The 22,872-nt window shown below is 43.2% G+C and overlaps 1 protein-coding gene across 1 annotated transcript; it reads left to right on the forward strand.

Moving 5' to 3' along the window:
• Window positions 1-43: 43 nt before the first annotated feature.
• On the forward strand, window positions 44-22,343 carry mindy3 (MINDY lysine 48 deubiquitinase 3). The gene is made up of 16 exons (XM_084356471.1): window positions 44-146; window positions 581-915; window positions 1,292-1,371; window positions 1,805-1,865; window positions 2,574-2,786; window positions 3,081-3,132; window positions 3,906-4,020; window positions 4,298-4,371; window positions 4,537-4,616; window positions 4,834-4,904; window positions 5,812-5,892; window positions 14,789-14,861; window positions 17,256-17,328; window positions 19,385-19,472; window positions 20,300-20,371; window positions 21,420-22,343. The coding sequence occupies exons 2-16, from the start codon at window positions 822-824 to the stop codon at window positions 21,567-21,569; spliced, it is 1,377 nt and encodes a 458-aa protein (XP_084212597.1). The 5' UTR covers window positions 44-146; window positions 581-821; the 3' UTR covers window positions 21,570-22,343.
• The last annotated feature ends 529 nt before the right edge of the window (window positions 22,344-22,872 follow it).

The following is a 22,872-nucleotide window of genomic DNA, read 5'->3' on the forward strand; positions in this document are numbered from 1 at the left end:
GCGCACACGTCAAATGTACGGCATTTTTTTTTTTTTTTTTCACAATTCTCTTGTAAATAAACGAATGACAGAGACGCTGGTGATAGTGAAATTGCTACCAAAATATTAAATCAACACGGAATCCAATTACTCGACTGTCTATTAAGGTGAGTAAGCTTGTATGTTAACTAACCCGTGACAAAGAGTATGAATTCATACAGCAGCTATCGACATCGCTGTGGTGTGAGAAGTAATTGAATGACAAAGCAATGAAAGATTAGCTGCTAGTAGTAAAGCTAATGCTAACTGCTGACATTACCAAGCCAACTCAGCTCTTTACACCTACCTTTGCCACAGTTATTTGACAACAAGGTATCAACGCCGCAACAAACATAGCTAACCATTATCCTGCTGTCAGTACTTTTACTGCAGTAAAACGTTGTAACTATTTGACGTTAACGGCTAGCTTTATACGAGCTAGTATTTCGCATAACCCTGGTATATAAACCAGCTATATCGCGCCATTGTCGCCGTACATGAAAAGTCGTGCTCTCTTGTGGAGAATAACATTAGCTGATGTTTCTGTCCCTTTACTTTGCAGGCTGTTGTGACAACGTTAATGTCATTCCTACCCGCCAGTTTGCTGCCAGCCAGTAGAGTCAGACTGTATCGTGCCACACAGGTAGCTTGTGGCCAATGCCACAGGCTCGACCTGCCCACAGAAGTGGACTATAAACCGCGGAAAGAGCTGGCAAGTTAGCCTCAACGGAGCTGTCCTGTCCCCTCGTGGCTGTTGGACTGTAGAAGGAGTGGCCGTGGACCCACCGACAGAAAAAGTTGTCATGTCGGAGTTAAATAAAGAGGTGGTGGATTTGGTTTGGGGGAGACCCTCCAGTGGAGGAGTGTCTGCCTCCATCTTCCGTAGATGGACCCAAGGTAATGGTGCTTTGTCTCAGTATGATGATGTGAATGAACAGAAAAGACATAATAGATGTTACAGAGATGGTGACCTATGTGTAGTGGAGAGCCAAGTGTATTCAGATTTTACCCAGAGAGGTACAACAGTCTTTTTTTTTTTTGCTCGTCCTCCTCTCTAACTAAAGGTCAGATAAGCCGTTAAATACCCTTCTGTTGTACATGTGGTTGGTGTGAATACTGTACATATTGATTTATCCTTGATTCACTCTGACCTTGGAAATGACCAATGCATGCACTTGTGGTTGCCTAATTTTTAATTAACGTACTTGTCATCACTGTGAAAATTGTTAAGATTGCTCTGTTGACCCAAGATTTCACTTTATCCTCATTACAGGATTTGTTTTCAGTGAGAATGAGCACACAGCACTGGAGCAGTTTGAAGGAGGCCCATGTGCTGTCATTGCACCTGTCCAGGTATGGTTGAATTTAAAACTCCTTGCTGTAAGTGCAAAGTCTCAATTTGCGGCATATTCCCTAAGTACTGAGCCCTCACAGACCTCCTACATTCGCATTAGGTGGAAGTACTTAAAATCGTATGTCAAAGAATGGCGCAATTTAGTCTGCATCATTCTACAACGTGCACCTTTTACAAGTTCACTTGGGGATTTTAGAGTGAGGCTTCTTTTATACCTGACTTATATATGCATCATCGTTAATGAGTCTTGCAGGTATATGAATTGTTGGCTATGCTTAACTGACTAAACAAAATGGTCAATTATATATTCAAAAGACCAAAGTCTTCACTGTGAGGGTGGACTATGGACACATAATGTGTAGCAAGTGTAGCATATTGGACCTTGGAATATTTTATGGCAAATTTTGAAACTGAGTTTGTTTTTCTTTGCAGGCTTTCCTCTTAAAGAACATCCTCTTCAGCAGAGAAAGTTCCAACTGGAGACAGACGTCAGGTAGATTGTCCCAAGAAAAACATCAAACCATTGTTTTATATAGTTGTATGCCCTGTATTTAAGAGTGGATGAAGCCTTATAAAGCTTTGGGGCTTTCTTTCTATTTGTGCCATGAAAAGATTTGAAGCTTAGGGGCTTCAAACTCAACAAACACAGTGACATCTGGTGGCTTGTAAAACTTATGGCAGCACTTTAAGACTGTGGCTGAGGCACCACCACACCTTGCTGACACTCATAGTTTAGGCTCATGTGTGTAATAAATGTCCTAGCAGCCGCTGTGTTATCAAATCTGAATACCTGTGTTTGGAAGTCCTGCATTACAGTAAATATAGATGTTATTGTGCAGTGTGTTGCAATAAAATTATCATGCGCTGTCCAAAAGGTCTATATGCCACCATGTTCAACTTCGCTGTTGATATTTATCTGGTATCTCTTGAGCCACAATATGATGTGACTGGAGAGTGATAATCCCTCAATTATTCTCCCCTCTTTCTATGTGTCAACCACATGCAGTAGTTTAAAACTTTCAAAAGCTGTCAAACTGAATGAAGCGCAGTTCTGTGAAATTCTCTATTCAACACAAGCTCCGGCGCGGTGTTTCCAAACAGCCCGCTTCACAGAAGTTAGACCAGCTTTAGAGCCTCTGTATCATCCGGCCATCCCTAATGGCTTGTTAAATCATGCATGTTTTATGCTTGTGTCTGTTAGAGGAGGAACAGAAAACAGCACTGTGTTCCACTCTGAGTGAAATCTTGGAGTCCGCCTGTGCCAGCCCCTCCACAGGGTTCTGCCTGGTGACCTGGGCCAAGGGACAGAGCCCACATCCAAGCACACATACCAACACGCAGACTCAGTCACAGTCGCAAACACAGGACATGCCAGAGCCGGAGAGCAGCCAGCCACCACAGGAGCAGCAACCCAGTGAGTCCTGCATCTGTCATATTCCAACGTCAAACGCACATTCGGAATAACAATGCACAAACGTATGAATGCTTGCTCATTCACGCAAGCCTAGTCTTTACCATTGATGACAATAATAGTAACTTTTAATGACTAACTGTTTGACATTGTGGAGTTTTTGACATGCAGTGATACCTCAGTGTGTGTGTGTGTGTGTGTGTGTGTGTGTGTGTGTGTGTGTGTGTGTGTGTGTGTGTGTGTGTGTGTGTGTGTGTGTGTGTGTGTGTGTGTGTGTGTGTGTTTCCTTGTGCCTAGCTGCTTTGGCTGCTGAGGAACTTGGCTTTGAGAGATTTCACAGTGTTCTTCAGTAAGTGACAATTTTAATATTCTCACCACAGCTAACACCTTGCAGCTAATACTCATGACTGTCTCTTCCTCAATGAAGATAATCTTGCCATAAATAATACTGTGAGTCTCTGGAGAGATTAGGACCTCACAAATCCTTGCTTTACAATAGCCAGTATGCAGTACTGCGATAGAGAACTCCATATTTCTCTGAAGATAGTATCAGCGGGAGGGAGGGGAGGGGTGATGTTTGATTCATCTAGTCTGCGAGAATTGGCTTTCACATTGAATTAGCTTTTTCACTCTGCTCACAAGTTGCTGACTCAGCACTTTCACTGATTGCCTAATAAAAAAAACCTACCTCTCACTACCTTTCTCGCACACAAACTGTCTGTCACACACGCACAAACTAAATGAATGCAAGGCTGCGTTTGCCAGAGGAATATTGAAATTTCATCACACAAGCGTACTGGCAGCTGAGAACAGAGTCAGCAAAAAACAGTGCTGACTCACAGTGAAGAAGTGCACACTGAACTAAGACAGACAAATTAACTAGCAAGCTCTCCAAGGTGGAGCAAGACAGGGGTGTGGCTCCAAATAGAGGCTCCAGATCAGTTTTTTATTTGTCCTTAAATGCATTTGATTGATTTCCGGCCTATTGCGAAAGTCATCCTTTTTCACCTGAAATGACAGATACAGTTAATCCATCAGTCTCTTTGAGCCTAAACCCCCCCAAACCTTTTAAGTCTTTAGATTGTGTCATTAATCAACCTGATGTTTGTTCCCCTCCTGCAGTAAGCGGACTGTAATGTCAGTGTCTGGTCTCAAAGAGGAGGTGCTGTCTCTCTACCACACCTGGAGGGGGTGCTGTGGAGTCTTGCTTTTCCTGTACTCCGTCATCCTCACCAAGGTAAAGGAAAATAGCTGGGTGGAGATATGGAGGAAGATATTAAATACTGATTGGGAATGATGAGTATGTTGATGTCTCATATTTATATTTAACTTAAACAAAGTGATAATAAAATAAAACTCTTTTATAAACCTAAAACACAAACTATTATTATTTTTTTAATAGTCTTAATCATTGTGTCTCATCATTTAAGGTTATTTTTTCCTGTGTGTTACATCGATCTTTAAACCCACAAAAATTAAATGTAGGCTTGTCTTTTCCTGTCCTCTCTGTGCAGGGCATAGAGAATATTAGAAATGAGATCCAGGACACAATGGAGCCTCTCATAGACCCTGTGCATGGCCATGGCAGGTATAAAAACACTTCTCATCATATTGTCTCATGCTCTCATCACTTAGGCTGACAAAGAAAATGACACAGTACTGCAAGGTCCTTTTTTGTGCGATAAAAGGGGTACAGCATATCTTCTGTTGTCTCAGAAACTACTGATGTCTCCTTTCTTATCTGTCTTTTCAGTCAGAGCCTGGTGAACCTCCTTGTAACTGGCCACGCTGTCTCGAATGTCTGGGATGGAGACAGGGAGTGCTCTGGCATGAGTAAGACACAAACACGCCATATTCACACAACAGACACATTAACACACATACCACACTCACAGAGCTTAATTTTGTGGCCCCAGATTAAAACCATATCCACCAGAGGGCAATAATTCTTATATCCCACAGCATTGTACAAAGGGCAAGAATTAGTGCCAGTGTGATGTAATTTAACATATTCTCATTTTAATGTTCTTTTTTTCTCCCTGCTTTTTAGAACTGCATGGTATTCATAAACAAGCATCCGTTGGTTTCCTCACGCTTATGGAGTCACTACGCTACTGCAAGGTACAGAGACATGCAGGTTCTCACACAAGCAAACCGTCTGATGAGTGGTCATGGAAAATACACACAGGATTTATTTTTTGTTTTTGTTTTTCTGTCTAATCAAGACATTCTATGAACATAGATGGACACCCACCCATTTTATACTGTTAGATCAGAGAGTGCGAGGAATACAAATGCACATATAGATGCTCTCTGTTACTTCTGCATTTGAGATGTGAGACATATCTAATATGTGAACACAAGCCACAGTTGGAGCTCCCGTGTGAAAATATGTTTGGAAGGAACAGTCCCAACAGACTAACTGTGAACTCCCTACTCTCTCTCTTTACGCTTTAATTCTCTGGCACACATGTACAGAAACACACATTTACTAAAAATAGACCACAAAAGAATTTTAAAAATATGTATGACGTGACATATTTTAGTCATCGTGGAAAACATGGATCTTGGCTTTTTATTTATTTATCATTGCCAACATAAGCAAGCCCAAAAAAGCTAGAGCTGAGATATGAACTCTGTAAATAGGCAAAGTAAGCAGTCATAATAAGGTAATGGCAAGTAGATGGTTGCCAAAGTAACCAGAGGGCTGTAAAGAGTGATTTGAGAGAGCAACTCATATTGAATAAGGAGATGTCTTCTCGTATATACACATACTTAATTGTTCTTGTGAATAAGAGTGGAATATTATCATTGATAACAGGCATTTAATTTACCCTTTGTTGAGGATCCAGAGAAGTAATATGCTCGTCCTGTACTGTGTAATGTAATCCCTTTTTAAATATTAATGTACTTTGTGAAAAAGGCGTTCATTGAACTTTAAACAGTTAAAAATGGACACTCATTTTTTACGCATTCCTTGTGTGTGTGTGTGTGTGTGTGTGTCTGTGTCTGTGTGTCTGTGTTTCAGGTCGGGGCATTCCTCAAGTCTCCAAAGTTCCCTATTTGGATCCTTGGCAGCGAAACTCACCTCTCTGTGTTTTTCACCAAGGCAAGTTCAACTCACTCATCCATATGCGACCAAACACATATTTCACTCACACAAGACACACAGCTTGTAACATAAGCCAGTCCACACAGCAGGTTAGAAAAACCAAAATATGGACAGCGCTTAAAAGATTTAATATAGTGCAGGTCAGATATCAATGTGGGGGAAAAAGAGAAGGAGAAGGGGAGGGGAGGGAAAAATGAGATAGTCATATATGGCCAGTGCTGTTTCTTGGCTTTTCACCTATCCAACATTGAGAGAAAAAAACCTCAGCTTCCAAAGAGGAACAAGTGCAGACACACACACGCAGTCATCTTCATGCCTTCTTTTTCTCACTCTCACGCACACAGAAACACGGTTTTAGTTTCTCAACCATCTGTGATCAACTAAACAAAGTGGGGTTCATGATATATGACCATGATGTAAACTGCCGAATTTGGACTCCAATGAGAGCCTCCATTTCCAGCATACTTCTGTCTACCTTCACTGTCGGGCTAATTTCAACAATATGGATCACACATTTTTCTGTCCTGGCACTTGTAGTTTGTTGTACAAAGTTGTCCCAGAAACTAAGGAGTCCCAGAAACAACACCCAGGAACTAAATCACAAACGGCTCCTTTAGCCTCATCGTGGTTGAGTTTCCATTGTATCTGAAGAAATGTTAAGGACAGGTCAGTTAGATTAAAATAGATATATATATAACAAGGAACTAGACAACAAACCGTTGATTGACTGAAATTTTGATAAATATTGGATTATTGGATATTTGAATCTAAATATAGATGATAAGAGCTAAGAGGAAAAATCAAAAACGAGAAAGAGGAAAGACACCTGTCTCGACAGGAGCGAGGATTCGATCTCCTTAATGTTTGTCTGGGTTGTTCCCCTGTTTTAGTACTTAACCACATGGACAGCAGTTTGTTGGTTTGATCACTTGCCCAGTGTCTGGTTTGTTAGTTGTTGGAAATGTGGCTGTTGTTTACATGTCAGTATCAATAAACAAAAATTCCATCCACACTTATGTTATAGTAATACCCAGGGCTAAAGTGCAGTGCAATGAATGGCTGCTGGTTGGCTTGTGTTTGACAAATCTGTTACATTTTGTGCTGCAGAAAATCCACCCCTGAGCCACCAGAAAGTAATACATCAGAGTAGATAGCTTTTGGGCAAAAGGAATTGTGTTCCAGGAAACAAAACTGGAACCAGGTTCATGTGGTGAAAATGCAGGTAGAAACATTGTAACTTCCTCTGTTCCTGGAAAAAGGGCCAAGACCTTCTGCTCCGACATCAGCAGCTCAGATCTACACTGTTCATATATGCATGCACGTATATGTGTCGAATGCACTGCCTAATTGGGGTCAACGATGTGGTTGTAACAATGAGAGAAGCTTGTAGAAGTATGAATCATCAGATTTTCATGCTAGTGTGGATGTGTGCACATGTGGGCACACACTCACCCAGTTTTGTACTCAAACAAACATGTTTATTATCTCCATCAGTGATCAGGTAACATAATACATTGCTTTAGCCCGTAAACTAAAGCTTGCAGGTTTGGTTGTAGCAAATCGATTCTCCTTGCTGTTGTGAAAACTGCACCAGAGATGCAGAAAAAATCCCCAGCAATCATCTCCATCATGAGGCCACACCCTTAATATACCATTGATTAAAAGCTCAGTTACATGCATTCAGCTCAAGCCTGCTAGGCAAGTGGGTCATGTGTTGGCTCAGTGATGACTCAAAGTCGTCATCCAAGCGCTGATGACTTACCGATTGCTACAACTCCCCCGGCACTGGTGACATGTTCACATATACGCACATTCACACACATTCCAGAGCACAGGGAACTTTATCCTGATTAGCATTGGTGCTGTGTGTGTGTGTGTGTGGGGCTTCAGGTGGATGGCTTCCTGGAGGGAATGTGATTCCAGAGTTCCCATCTGGATCCATTTGTCCCACTGGAGGTTTGGAACATACTTAAACACACACGCATATGGACTGACGTATATGGCTGACGCTACAGCATGCCGGCTCCAAACCTTTGAGCCAGAGCTGAAGGGGTAAGACGTGAGGCGAGGGTACTCTGCTGGTGGACCTGACTGAAGCCCTCCTTGAATAGGGGTCTATGTTTAGAGCTAATTTGAAGCACACTGAGATTTCCCAGGCATCGTGATACAAAAATACACGCTACCTGGTTATGTGGCTTTTAGGTCCGATATAGAGCCATCCTCACAAAAGCAGCAAATCTGATCCCTGCCTCTGATGTTTCAGCGGCTCCTTCTGTCTGCCATTGGGGACGGGTGTGTATTCCCCCGAGTCGCTGTCAGTGTGTGACTGTAGCTTTCAGACCATCAGCTTAATAGCATTAGTGTTTTTATCTAATCTGCCTACACAAAGGCCATTCCACCATCTCTGATCCCTACCCACAACACCCCCCACACTCTCTTCTCTGTCCTCCGTTGTATTAATGTGTGTGTGCATGTGAGAAAGTGGCTGAGTGTATATAATGGCATGTAATGGGATCTGTTTTTGGACAAGAGTTTCTGAGACGCCAGAGGAAGGAGAGAAAGGAAGAAAGACAGACAGACAGAGAGTGAGGGAGAAGAGGGATGGGATGATTGATGAGACGTATCATGCAATATGTTTAAAAAAGGATTCTTTCTTCCTTCCTTTTCCCCCTTTTCTCTTTGAAGTAACTATCCACTCCAGTGTACAGTAGCTCAGTTGCCCAAGAAAAGGATTCCCCAGCGTTCCTCAGCCAACCTCTTCAGATTATTGGTCCCTCATGGGAAGGAAAGAGGAAGAAAGGAAGTAGAAAGGAAGGATGCACTTTAAAGAGTGGGGCAGTGGTCACTCAGGAAAGCGGGAGGGGGGTGGCGATCCTCTGGTGACATTTCTCATCGCTCTTTACTCTCCTTGCTGAGTGATGAGGTTCACAGGCTGTGTCTGTGCTTCTCCAGGGAGTTACATGTGTGTTTTTGTGCGTGTATGTGTACAGTAGTCGCGTTCGGGGTCAGTGATTTACTAGGAGGGAGAGCAGCCGCTGCGGCGCTCAGTGTCCCTTAAGACTCCTGCTTCTGTCTGCACACACATGCAAGATGTCCTTCAAGGACTGGTAGGGAGCAGGGAGAATTTAAAGTGTGCAGACACAGTTAATGTAGGTCAGCTTCCTTCAGTGAGGGTTTATTGGCATAACCACAGTAAATTGAAGACAGTGCCAATATGGTCAGGCTATAATTCTGAAAAACATATTTTCAAGCAATCAATATTTCTGTAATGCCATGCTGACTGCAGGAATGTCCACCAGAGCTGTTACCAGTGAACTGAATGTTCATTTGATTACCCCAAGCCACCTTCAGTGTAGTTTCTGAGATTTTGGCAGTACATCTGACCGGCACAGCAGACCACGTGTGACCACGTCAACCCAGGAACTCCACACCCGGCCTCTTCACCTGCAAGATTGTGTGAGACCAGCCACCTGAACCACTGATGCAATAGTTGTTTTGCAGAATCAATTAGAGAGCGTCTCAGGGAATCTCATCTCGGTACTCATTGTCCTCACCAGGGGTCTTGACCTAACTGCAGTTTGTTGGCATCACTGACTAGAGTGGGCAAATGCTCACCTTTGGTGGCATCTGGCACTTTGGAGAAGTGTTTGGGTCATGTTATAGGCAGGCACAAGCTATGGTTAATGAACATGTGCATTTCATTGATGGCAACTTGAATGCACAGATACCTTGATGAGATCTTGAGGCCCATTGCCATGCCATTCATCTGCCACCATCACCTCATGTCGCAGTATTGTGATGAACAGCCTCATGTCGCAAGGATCTGGATTTCCAGATTCCTGGAAGCTGAAAATACCCCAGTTCTTGCATGGACTGCATTCAGCCTCTCAGCATGTTTGGGATGCTCTGGATCCACATGTTCAACAGCAACTTCCTGCCAATATCCAGCAACTTTGTACAGCCACAGAAGAGGATTGGACCAACATTCCTCAGGCAATAATCAACAACATGTTCAAATCCATGCGAAGGAGATGTGTCGCACTATATGAGGAAAATTGTGGTCACACCAGATACCGACTGGTTTTCTGACTCATGTAACAGAACATAAGACTTTTGTGCTTTCTGTTTAAGAGGATTACTTTCTGTTCTTAGTGTGATCAGAGGGTGCGGGCCACAGAAAAACACTAAATAACAAAGCGGCGTACATTAACAGTCATTAATAATCTGTGTCAGGTCAGACCAAGGGCCATTGTAATGTGATGAAAAGCAGTCTGTGACAGTGTGTGTGTGCTGCATTGTGCTTCCTTCTCCCCTGTGTGTAGTTTGCTGTTATAGGACCCATCATTACGCTATGTAATATCCTCCAGTGTCTCTTCTCTTTTCTGGTGAGACACCGTCTTTCTCATCCAAGACAGCACCATAAATCATTACTTTGTCCCGTCTGTCACACCTGAAACACACACTCAGATGGAAACATACAGCAGATACTGCTTGCACTCCTTATGTAGTGAAAGAGATTGGTTTACCATTGTTTTCTGTACCCGTAATCACATGGGACGCAGGCTAGTTAAGGTGAACAAAACACACACACATACAAGCACACATATACTCTACATAACAAGCCCTCCCACACAGACTCCCTCCTCAGTTCCCTCCTCAGCACGTCATGTAGTGAGGCTGTCGCTGCCTGCTAGGAACAAGGCAGGAGACACTGTCCGAGACCTCTGCTTTGTTGTCTCGAAAACCGATCCCTTCAGACGCACTCTATGGCCACTCAGAGCCTCTCAGCACACACAATAGCCCTTTGGCTGGACCGGAGGGAAAGAAAGAGTAACTCTAGAAAAGTACTATGCTTACCTGTCTATCCTGAAGTGCCTACCTGCATGATGAGATAAAGGATGAAAGGGGGGATGGAAGAATGGAAGAAAATGTCAGGGTTGGAAGGGCAGGAAATACTCCAAAACTGGAGTACCTACTTAGCACAGGAAAAGGCAGGTAAAAAAAAGGGGGGAGAAGACTGGGCAGGAGAAAGGGCAAGAGAGGAAAAAGGCCCACAAGGGATGAGTTGTCAACCCAAGAGAGCCACAAAGTCTAGTGAGGAGAGAGAAACTCAAGTGCAGATTGCCAGAGGTGAAGGTTGAGGCAGTGGTCAGAAGAGTTTCCCAAAAAAAATGTGAAGAGGTTACATGGATATCAGCCGAGCTTGGACTCTATTTTAACTCTAATTTAACTTCCTTTTTTGGCAAATCTATTTTTAAAATCAGACCCCAGTGGTGTCTGCACAGGATTGTTTTCCACTCTTATGATCCAAACTTAAAGCATGTTTTTGTCTGAAGAAAAAGTCTGCTTCAATTTATATTTGTTGGCGTTTAGTGTTTCAAAAATAACATTTTCAGTGCAGGCAAAATATAAATGTTTGCCCTACCACTTGCCGCACAAATGCACTGAGTCGGCGATTATGGAGAAAGATTGTTGATTGTGTAAGTTTCAGCCCCAGGTTGTCAAATACTGACGCTGGCTTGGACCAAGCCATCAACCCACAAAGTCTTGGTATGTGACGAGCTGGGAATGAGCCTTAACAATCAAAAGTCTCAACACTTGTTTTTACTTTAAGGTGCAATATGTAAGAATTTTAGTTCTCAAACAATGAAAATGAACTGAAATTATTAACAGAATATGAAGAAATAACAGCTTTGACATTATATCGAAGACGTCTGTGCTAACCCCAGCTAAAGTTAGCAGTAGTTAGCACTTACTCTGATGACACGTTGCCCCCTTTTTGTCATATTTTGCATTCGCATTGCTCAGCACTCCATTTAATCCGATTAATCAGTTTATTCAAATTGAGGACTTTAAACATTTTCTTTAGGGTAACAACATCATAAGAAAGACGACTGATATTCAGAACTTCTTTTAAAAAATAGAAGCTCACACACGTACTGTATAATACATTCAGGAGAGCCAGATGGATGTGTCTTTAGTACTGTCATACACAAACGCTCCTGCTCACCCCAAAGCCCTTTCAGTCACTTGGAATTGTTGGCTCTTGAAGAAGGCATGTTTTTTTTCTCAATGTATTCTGGTTTTACTCAGAGCAAATGTTCTGCATCACTTTGTGTATTTAAGTCCTCGGGGTGGAGCGTGTGTGTGTGTTGTTCTTGCTTTGTTCCTATGTAGGGTAGCTTGCTGTTGCTCCGTTAAGGTCGGACTGTGGGGATTGGAATGTGCTCCTTTAAATCAAAACGCACACTTACAAAGGACCTGGCATCAGGGCGCTCAGTGTCATTGTGCTGTATCTACATGCACATGAATATTTGCGCAGATTGAGGGAATTTAATACCAGCTTGTTTTCCATATAAGCAAACACATTTTAGCAGGGGATAGGCCTAATTATTGCACAGATTCTCTCTTACACACACACACACACACACACACATACTGCTACACAGTGGGATTGAGAGGAAAGAAACGATGAGGCACAAAAACAAACTCACACACACCTTCCCTGCGGAGTGTGTTAGCTCCATGACATGTTTTCCAACTCAGCAGCATCTTCCTCAGGCCTCTAATAAAACACAGATCAAAGACAGCCAGGCAGACCTGTCATCACACATGCACACAGTCATGTAATTTCTGTGTACATGATCTTATGCTCATGTGAATCATTGTCTTTTCTATTCTTTTCCACCGCTCGTTAGCCTTATGTTAGCGCGTGTAGACTGGCAATAATAGTATGTTTTTGTTTTACTTCCACTTCCAAGCGTTTGTCTTCCGGAAAAGTGTTGACATCTTGTAACTGTGGTATTACCAGGTGATTTACACAGACTGTGTCCATCCTGCTCTGGAAGACAATAAACTGAGTTCACCGAGCTGTGGTTCACAAGGCACGCTGGACTTACAGCTGCACGATTGTATATGGCAGACCAAGATCGATTAAGCTTCCCATCACTTTAGGAAAAGATATGTTTACTTTGTCCAGGTATACTGTTCTTTTAGTGTCATATAAGTTTAAGTTACAGCTTCTCAAAACAGTTCATGTTACATGACGCATACCTCACTGTTAATCCTACATTTAGTGAGTTTGTCTTTAGACTGCAGTCGCCCGCTAAGTAACCATTTTTAGCACTTTAGTCCTCCTGAGACAGCAAAATGACCCTTGTCCACCCCTGTAAGTGAAACAGACATATCTATCTCATGATAAATGTTCCATCAGATTTATGGAGCCTGTAATGTTAACACATCACGTCACTTTGTGTGACAGAACAGTGTGTGAGCGCGTGTGAGCCTGTTTTTCTTTGCATCTGAAGACCCGGCAGCTGGGAGTCATCGCTTCTCGATGTGTCCCCCTGAACCCCTCTCTCCTCTCTCCTCTCTCCCTGCCTCCTTCTCTCCCTCTTTCTCTCTGCCTGAGTAAACCCTGAATACAGTAATAAGTAGACCATGAAACCCTAGCAGCCTGCGTGGATCCGAGGCTCAAGCTTTAATAAAGGCCAGCCTAAAGGAGATGAGCAGGGTTCATTTGCTCTCCAAAAACATTGTGTGTTTGTCCAGCGCTTTGTTGTCATAAATACACTCCCTCCCCTCTCTCTAATGGAAGAACAGTGAGAACCCTCTGACTCTCGCCTACACACTTTGCATGTGTTCATGACAGCTAAGGCTACAAAGCCATCTTTTTAAGAAGTATCTCATTTCATTCTCTCTAAGAAAACTATCCTGTGTATCTTCCCTGAGCTTAAATTCTTGTTGTTATTCATGCAAAATATTTTCAAGGAAATAGGATTCTTCTTCATTCATTCTCCTTATCATTGTTTGCTTGCTTTGTTGCTTATCAGAAACTGATGATTATCCAGCTGTTTAACTTGCTGTGAGCTCCGCTCAAGATCTGATAATGCTTCAAAATATTAGATAAGAGCGGACATGAGAAGACGTTTCTATCCCATGAGATCAGTCTCGGATCTGTGTTGAAAACAAACTTGGTAGTTCAACGTGTCGTCCAACCGCGTCTAAAAGCAAAATTCATGTTGAAAAGCCTGCCGTCATATCTTCCTTCTGTTGCTGAGTTGATCTGCAATTAAATTCTTATAAATGAGGTTGACCTCATTCCTCAACATTCTTATACATAGAAGTAATCGTGTGAAAAATGGAAAAAGGAGAACAAAATTGTCATATACTCATAGATGATCTGACAAGCACTTTGTTTGAAAAGCGATGCCCTTAGTGATACAGAGCCATTAATCAACATGTACATTGTAGGCTAGGCGAAAGGGGCATCGCCTCTTGTACATGCTAATGCACGCCCCCCCATTTCTATACTCCCTGCCAACATGGCTCTTTGGAAACCTCACCCACAAACAAACACTGTAGAGCTCGCCATTAATCACGGGCAGTATATGTAAGACTCGATTTCCTGATTGTGTGTTTGTAGTGAAAACAAGCCGTCTAACTTTATCATCAGATCAGTTAATAACCCAATGAACTCCGATGATTGCGCTGGTCCTTTTAGATTACACATAGTCACACACACTCACATATGTGTACAATTTAAAATAGCAGGGCATCACACACTGCTGCAGTGGGTGGTACTGCATGTTTCTTCACTGTAGTGTGTTGCACATTACTGCTGCAAAATCTTGTCAAGAACAATCAAAGTCTGGTAGTTGTTAGAAGATCGAGATGTTTTGCTGCTTCGCGATGTTCTAATGTTTCAACAGACTAAGCCACATTTTTACCATAATGTGAACAAATTCTTTCTCCCCTCACTGCTCTTCTGTTCGCTGTCTTATTGCAACACCCTGTGTCCTTACTTTAGTCACAGATCTCTATATGGTCACTTTTAGGTTAAACCTCTCTTTCTCTTCCTTCTTTCTGCTTCTCCTTCCTGGCCTCTCTATAGGAGATGTCCCTGGTAGGTCCAGAGTCTCCATCAGAGCAGGCAAGGAGGGTCTTCCAGTCATTTGATCCTGAAGGTAATGTGTCTGTTTTATATATATTGTGCACATGATGTTGCCAGTGATTCACATCTCCCGCCCTTCACCCCCTGCACACTTGTTTTTATAGACATAGTCATACTTTATTTGCTCATTAGTACACCAGCTTTATGAAATACCTGGCACACAGATGTACTGTAATTAATCCAAACTTTCACTCTAACACAGCTACACGCACTGAGCGAACAATATCCTGGCCATGTTGTCTTTCTCTCCTCGTCTTCCTGGTTGAGCAGATGCGTTTATAACCTCCACTGCCCTCCTCGCCTCTTCTGTCTTTTTTCTTGTCTCCGTTATTTTCCTCTGCAGGCAGGACGAGGGGCTGTTTCCCTCCTCTCATCTCCACTGTTGTTGTTGAGGTTGGTGAGCTCAGCTCCTCTTACAGCTGAGTCAACCATCCCGCTCCTTCCTTCTCCTCCACCTCCCTCTCCTTAACCCAATTTCTTGTCACTTTGAGGTGACTGGGGTAAAAGGCGAGGGGAAGGACACAGAGAGGCTGTTCACATTTGGTTTGACCATCCATCCTGAGTGATCCGATCACAAGTGGACAGCTGCAAGCCATTTAAACAAAATTACTTATGAAATTACTTATGTGTAATGTATGCCGAATTCACAAGTAGGACCAAGTAGTTAAGACTGACTACGTGGTCCAACTGTAGACAGCATCTCGCAAAGTTTTTATGCAACAATGCTCAAAGTTTAGTGTTTTTTTTTGTTGTCTTTTTTTAAGGGAGTCTGGTGACTTTCTCCACAAAGAACGATTGGATCTCAAATGCGTCTCGGGTGTTCACACCTGTACATAGAGCTGTTCATTTTCGATCGGGATCACTCGGATGACAATGCCAAATGTGAACAGGGCTGGAGAGCAACACAGTGACAATAGAAAATTGAAGAGAAGACAGATTCTCATGTCAGATGGACTGAAAGTCTGGAGCATTCATTTATGCAGCCTCGAGATTATAGTGTGGGATGTTTGTGTGCATTCATGAGCACTCAAGAGACAAGGATGCGAGTAGAAATTAAACATTTAGTGCTTACATCTGCTGTGGAATGTTTTCTTCTGCTGTGGAGACAAGAGGAGGAGGGAGATCCCACTCAAGACATGAGCATGTTAACATGACACACTTAGAGCTATCAACTAGCAACTGAGGACCTGACTAAATCACCCATTGTATCACATACCTACATATTCATGTGTTTTTATGGTGAAATGAAGTATGCTCCTCTCTGTCGCCATAAGCTACGTAACTCACTATCCAGCTTGTAGGAACAACATGTTGATTTGTAGTGATCCGTGTGAGTGTGTGTGGTGCAATGTGGTCTCGTCTGCTCCAACAACTCCGACAACAAGCACGTCTACTCCACTGACTGTCTTTGTTTTTTTCCTTGTTCCTCATCCGTCTTGTCCTGTTGCACAAAATACCGCTTTGCACATTCTCAAATCTGCTCTCATCTGCCACGACATTCTGCAACCCATATGGTCTTTTTTCACACATACGGTTGTGCAAAAACACACGCAGTGGCTCACAGTAGGTTCATCGACAGACATAAATGCACACGTATAATGGACACATGCGAGGAGGATGTATTATACATGACACACACTACAATGTATACACATATGCCGTAGCCAGTTGAGTGCTGCGTAAAAGGGCCATAAATCTGTCTGTGTCATGTGTAGAGTCAGCACAGCTCCCTGTGTTGTGGAAAACGGGCGCCAGACGCATTCACACGCACTACAGTGACTCACCAGACATACACACTGAGCTACCCACGCTCTCAGCTTGGTCTCTAATATTTTCGTGTTTGTCGTTGTCCCTGTGTAGAGCGTGGGTGTGTGTGTGCCCTGGCTGTCAAACTGTCAGTTGTCACGCTGAGAGAACGACATCTGGCGTTGAAGAGGCAAGATTGAGTTGTTCGAAAGCGGACAAGCTCATCTGTTAATCTTCCTCACCACACGCCTGGGGATTATGCATGTGTCTAAACAAGAGGCCACGCAGGCTCGCATGTTTAAATGAGACAAGTGCCCGGACACACACACACACAAATGCTCTTTCGGGCAAAAACACATGTTAGCGTTTAAAGCCTCTCCTCGCAGGTAAAGCAATCATCACAGCCATGGAATGTAGGTCAGAGAGAAAGGACAAGGTGTGTGTGTGTGTGTGTGTGTGTGTGTGTGTGTGTGTGTGTTTAGTTATGTCCGATGAGTTCATTCCCCAAGGCCAGTGATGTAAATACTGCTTGTGCCATATGTGTGTGGGTGAAGGTTTCCCCTAGTTTTCAACTGAAGCCTGTATTTTATGTTTTCTCGGGGTCAGCCAGTGCATCAGTCTCTCTTTATGTCTCTCTCCCTCCCTCCCTCTCTCTCTCCAGATAATGGCTTCATCCCGGAGTCTCTGCTGGAGGACGTGATGAAAGCCCTTGACCTTGTCTCAGAGCCCGAGTAGTAAGTGCTTGCATGTTCAAGGCGTTCTGTTTGTGTGTGTGTGTGTGTGTGTGTATTTCAGCCTGTGTGTGTATGTGTGTATGTGTGTGTGTATGTATGTATGTGTGTGTGTGTGTGTGTTTGTGTGTGTGTGTGTGTGTGTGGCACCTGTAGAGCCTCTAAAGTTCTACCTCCTAAGTCACAGCCAGGCCAGGTCAGCAGCCCCGTGCTCATGTTTCACTACCAGGCTACTATAACATTAGACCAGAGAGGGCCCACTATAAAAGCTAAGGGAGAAAGAAAGAAATAAAGTCCGAAGCAGAGGCCGAGAGGGAGATCATTAACAGCAGGAAGAAAGACTGAGAGAGGGAGGAAACGCTTTAAAGTGCCGCTTCAAACAGAAGCACGTTCTCATCTGAGGAACAGTAAGCCCTAACGCCACAGCCGTGGGCCCAGCCAAGTCAATGGACCACTAATCTGCTCAGCAGACCCCCAGATGGGCGATACATCACAACACAACACAGCAAACTGGGAGGAGACTCCCAGTACAAACAGACAAGTTTCATTCCTTACCACACAGCGAGAGACTTATTGCAGGGATTCCACCGTGTGAAAAAAATCAACATTTTTAGTGGTTTGTAAAGAAATGATTAATAGGATTATGTAGAAGAAATAAAGTAAAGACTATTACTCATCTTCCAACTGTTTTCAAGTTGCCAGTGAGTATTCCTACATATCATATGACCTATGACCATCAGCTGCTATCATTTGTGGTAAACCAACTTTGTGGACACCTACTGTTCTCAGCATATGTCAGGATGGGCCTCAAGGAATTATGGTCTTTTGATTTGATTTGACTACATTGGTTTTGTAATGTTTCAGATAGTTAATCATACTTGTGATCTAAAAAACATATGGTTTAAAAAATGTGAATTCATGATGCTTTCCCTGCAGTTTGAAACTATTTTAGACCATTTGATTAAACAGTTGGATAATCTCTCTATTATTTTGGAAACTGGACAGCCACACCTGATAGCATCAAAAACCTGAATTAATCAATAAAAGTAATTTCAGTTTGACAAAAATACAAAGACGTGTCGGTATCATTACAGTCCACAAATGGGGCTTTTCCACTGGCACTTCTGGCCGCAGCCATTTGCATTTCCATTACAAGCTTTACTGCGCCAAGTTGAACAAATCCGTGGACCTTCTCTGGAGTTGGTCCAAACTGTGACATCAGCTGATTGCACTTTAACACAAACAGGAGAATGGATTGGGCACAGCCAGTAACTGGGCATGCTCAGTGTAGGCGTGCACCATCATCTTATGTCTAAACCAATTTTAAATGATGAAGTCATACACAGTCATGCAGTGGATGTCGTGCAAATCCACCATAAACAGCTAATTCCCCTAATGACCATCAACACACAACCACTTGTTGATAAGAATGAGATCTTTCATTGATCCCCGAGAAGATGTTCTCACTTCCCCTGCAAAGGGAGCACAAGGCTGGTTATAGAGCAGCTCATCTGATAGATCTTTTTAGGGATTTAAAGTGTTGCTCAGTGACACTTCAGCAGGGTCACTGTCTGCTCTGTATGCCTCCTGCTGCATGTGCTGTTTGTAAAAATCAATAGATGGAGGAAGAATCATTGCCTTCCCTCTGTGTCTCGGTTTAAACCTTGCTTCTCTCCCCAATACCTTAAAAGGGCAATCTGACCAGATTTTTGTTATCATGGAGGAATAATGATAACACTGATCTAACACGTAGGAATGTCTGGAGAGAGGTATATTTAGTTGTACCACAGTATTCATGAAACATGCACGCACTCTCCAAAACATGCATCATAACTCACCACTTGAGTGATGAGGTGATCTTAAATTTGGATTTTCATGCAGAAAACGTCACAGACTGTTATTCTTTCACTGATCTTCTGGCTCCTTCCAGCCCCTCTCTGTTTTTTTTGACCGGCATGTTCTGTTCTGTTTTCTCTCTGTGGATTTCTGGATCTGTTTTCCTCTGCTCACTTTTTATTTACCGGCATTTCCTTTGCTTTCTGTCTCTGTTCCTTCTCAGTGTCAGTCTGGTGAAGGGTAAACTGGATCCGGAAAGTTTGGGCATAATTCTTCTGGGCCCGTTCCTGTTGGAGTTTTTCCCTGATCAGGTATGTGTGTGTGCAGAGGTGAACTTCCACCTCAAACATACACACAATGTGGCAAATACCTCCCAACCATAACCGCCATAACACAATTAAAACACATGGACAAAATAGTCATATACACACACATGCTGTCCGTGTGACGCTAATGTCTTATTTCCCAAGAATATGTGGTGTGCTGTTTGAGCAAATCAAAGGTTTTTACGCCAAAAACATTCCTGTGGTGTCTCATGTGAAATCTATGCGCGTGTGTTCACGAGAGGCTTAGAGCGAGCGCTAAAGACGCCTTTTTATGAGGAGGACAAGAGAGGGAGAGATAGAGGGGAGCTGTGTTAAAGTGATCAGGGCTTTAGGGACTCGCCGGAGCAATGGCCCCCAAGCCGCAAAGAAATTATACTACCATTAGCCAAGTGGACACACACACTCAGACACACGTGGGATTGGGGTGAGGGTTTGGGTTTCACATATAGGCATATAAACACGAGAAGCTGGACACGCTCTCAGACAACACACCCTATTAGCATTCTGCACCTTTAAGCCAAAGTCCACGGGAGGTGTTTTGGCTCAATGTCATTGTTGAGACGTTTTTCTAGTTTTGTCTGCTTTCTGGTAATTGGAGTTTGGTTTTGCTTCAGCGCACAAACACTCACATTTAGATTTAACACGTGGGATTTGATGTTAAGCTTTGGTTGCAGGCAGAGATGTGTCTGTGTGACTTTCGGGTCCAAAAAAGTTCTGCCTCTGTGGGTCTCCATCTCTGTGAGAACAGTTTGCCCAAAGACTCTCCAACAACATTGCATGTTTTTCACTCCGCTCCCCCGACTGTGTTTCAGGACTCAGGAATCCCAGACTCGTTTCCCGTCTACCACTACAACGGACTTAAACAGTCCAACCACAACGAGAGGGTAAGACACTCTTCACATTTGGGTTATTCATAGCAGCTGATGGTGGTGGTTCCTTTTCATATTCTCTCCGTCTCTCCGCCTGTTACTTCTTCTTTTCCTGTCATCATTCACACACACATACACACGCAGTTGGAGGCGGCTGGCCACTCCAGAATAAACAGTAGCTATTGCGAGCTTAATAGCATGTCCATCCATCCAAAAACCCCTGGCTTAGCCTCCTATTTCTCCAAGTCATTTCAGCATGGAGGCCACTGTCAGCAGCCTCGCTGAGATAAATGGTCAAACACAGGCCTATTAAGCAGGCTTAGTTTGATGGATGACTGTCAGTGGATGTAGTTGGTGGCTGTGCAGAAACCTGTTACTCAGGGATATCACTTTCTTCATCCGTCAACTTTGTCTAGTCTGTAAAGCAGCTTTTTTCCGTACAGCCACCTGAAAATCGAGGAGGGGCACCACATGTGTGCCCAGAGTAAAGCACACGCCTACACACACACACACACACATGCACAGGGCAGCAAGGCGCCTATAAGGTTGTGATGGCAATTCCATTCCCATAGCTCCAGATGGGAAAAACAGACCTGCTGACAGCGCTCCCCTGCAGCTGGTGCATGTGTGTGTTGTATCCTTGCATCCATGCCTTGCATCTCACCTCTGACCCCTTCAGAGGAAGAGAGATCAATAGAGTTAAAACAACAGAATGTAACTTTTTTACGTTAAAATAACAGCTTCAAAATCGTGTTGTTGGTACAGTGTCTTAAGTACAGTGTCTTCGTAATAGGGTGAATGGTGTCTCTGTCACAGCCACTCAGGCCCCATCACTTGATTCTTCAATGTACAAGTTTTCAACACATAACATTGTTGTGATGTAATGAATTTTGTTTGTAGTCAGCACCTACACGTCTGACAAATTGTTACAGACCTGGGATTTGTATTTACGACAGTGGTGTTGCACTCCAAATTGCACAAAATGCCAATTTCTGCATAAAGCCTGTCAAAGTTTGCATGAAGTGTTTCAATTTGTGTGTTTACTCAACTTGTGTGTTCTTAGGTGGAGTATGTGGAAGGGACAGCTTTGGTACTAGGTTTTGAGGACCCTATGGTTCGGACGGACGACACTCCAGTCAAGCGTTGCCTACAGACCAAGTGGTCCTACATCGAGCTGCTGTGGACCACCGACCGCTCCCCGTCGCTGAACTAGCACCGACACATTCTGTGTGTCACGCCTCTCCGGCTTCCCCTCCGCACGCTGACCCTGAAAAGCCAGCAGATTACAGCGACTGACACAACGACGACAACGAATGAGAAGAAACACAAATGCACACGAGAGACTGAGACAAACACGTTCGTGGACTAAACAAAAACATGCCTGAGATCCATCCCGTCATCCTCACTCACACATTCCACAAAAATGCAAACTCACCTTTTACAATTCATGCTATTGTCTGTTCACCATGGCTTGTAATTGACACACAGGATGTTGTGATTATTTAAAAAAAAAAAAAATGAATGACTGTTTATTTTTACAGCTCTGCTCTGTGCCGACACCTCTGCTACAGTTTTAGCAGTAGACAGATAGAAAATGTTTAGAGAGCAAAAGTGGTTTGGTCCGAACCACATGTACAGCCAGTCGACTGTGAAACACTACTGTTAATCCAGCTATAGGACTGTTTGAGGGAAAACCTACCAAAGCCTTCCACATATGAGAACACAAACAGACTCACTCATACACACACACACAAACTCACTTTACAACGTTTACAGTGTAAAGGGACCAACGCGGACACAGAGAGCTGGAGATCGGAGCAGGAGGTTTCCTTAGTGTTTTGATGAAGATGGATCTGGTTTAGGTGCTTTTTCTGTTTGTATGTATGTGTGTGTGCTTCGTGCACCACACTAGGATGGTCGGCCAACTGCTCATGTATTTATTACCACACTCAAAGGCTCTGGAATAAACACTTTTTTGTTCAAATATCATGTGGCTCAATAGCTTTAAATTCGAAGATGTCCTCTCTCTCCTCTGTGTGAGTTGTTTTTTTCTCATAAATATCACGTCCTCCCGACCCCGAAGCAAGACAACCTCAGGTTTCAGGATGTCCAAGGACTGTCTGGATCCTCTCCTCACTAAATCACACACTAACTTGTGTGTCGTCTCCCTGGAGACTCTAAATCAGTGATTCACTAAATCTCCAGGACACTGATGGTGACTTAAATACCTCTCTGACAACAGAAAATATGAATCTGAAGAAGAAAACTAAAATGTTATAAGGCATTATAAAAGCATCAGGTCGTAAGGGCATAGCAAGTGTTGGAAGAACAGCACTTTAAAGGGACAGTTCACCCCAAAATTAAAAAACACTTATTTTTCCTCTTAACCCTAGTGCTATTAATCCATCTAGGTGGTTTTGGTGTGAGTTTTCAGATTTTGGAGATATTGGCCGTAGAGCTAAGCCTTACCTTGAATATTATGAAACTAGATGACACTTAGCTTGCGTTGCTCTCAG

The sequence above is a fragment of the Pagrus pagrus genome (assembly GCF_965226575.1).
Source record: "Pagrus pagrus genome assembly, chromosome: 7".
NCBI lineage: Eukaryota > Metazoa > Chordata > Actinopteri > Spariformes > Sparidae > Pagrus > Pagrus pagrus.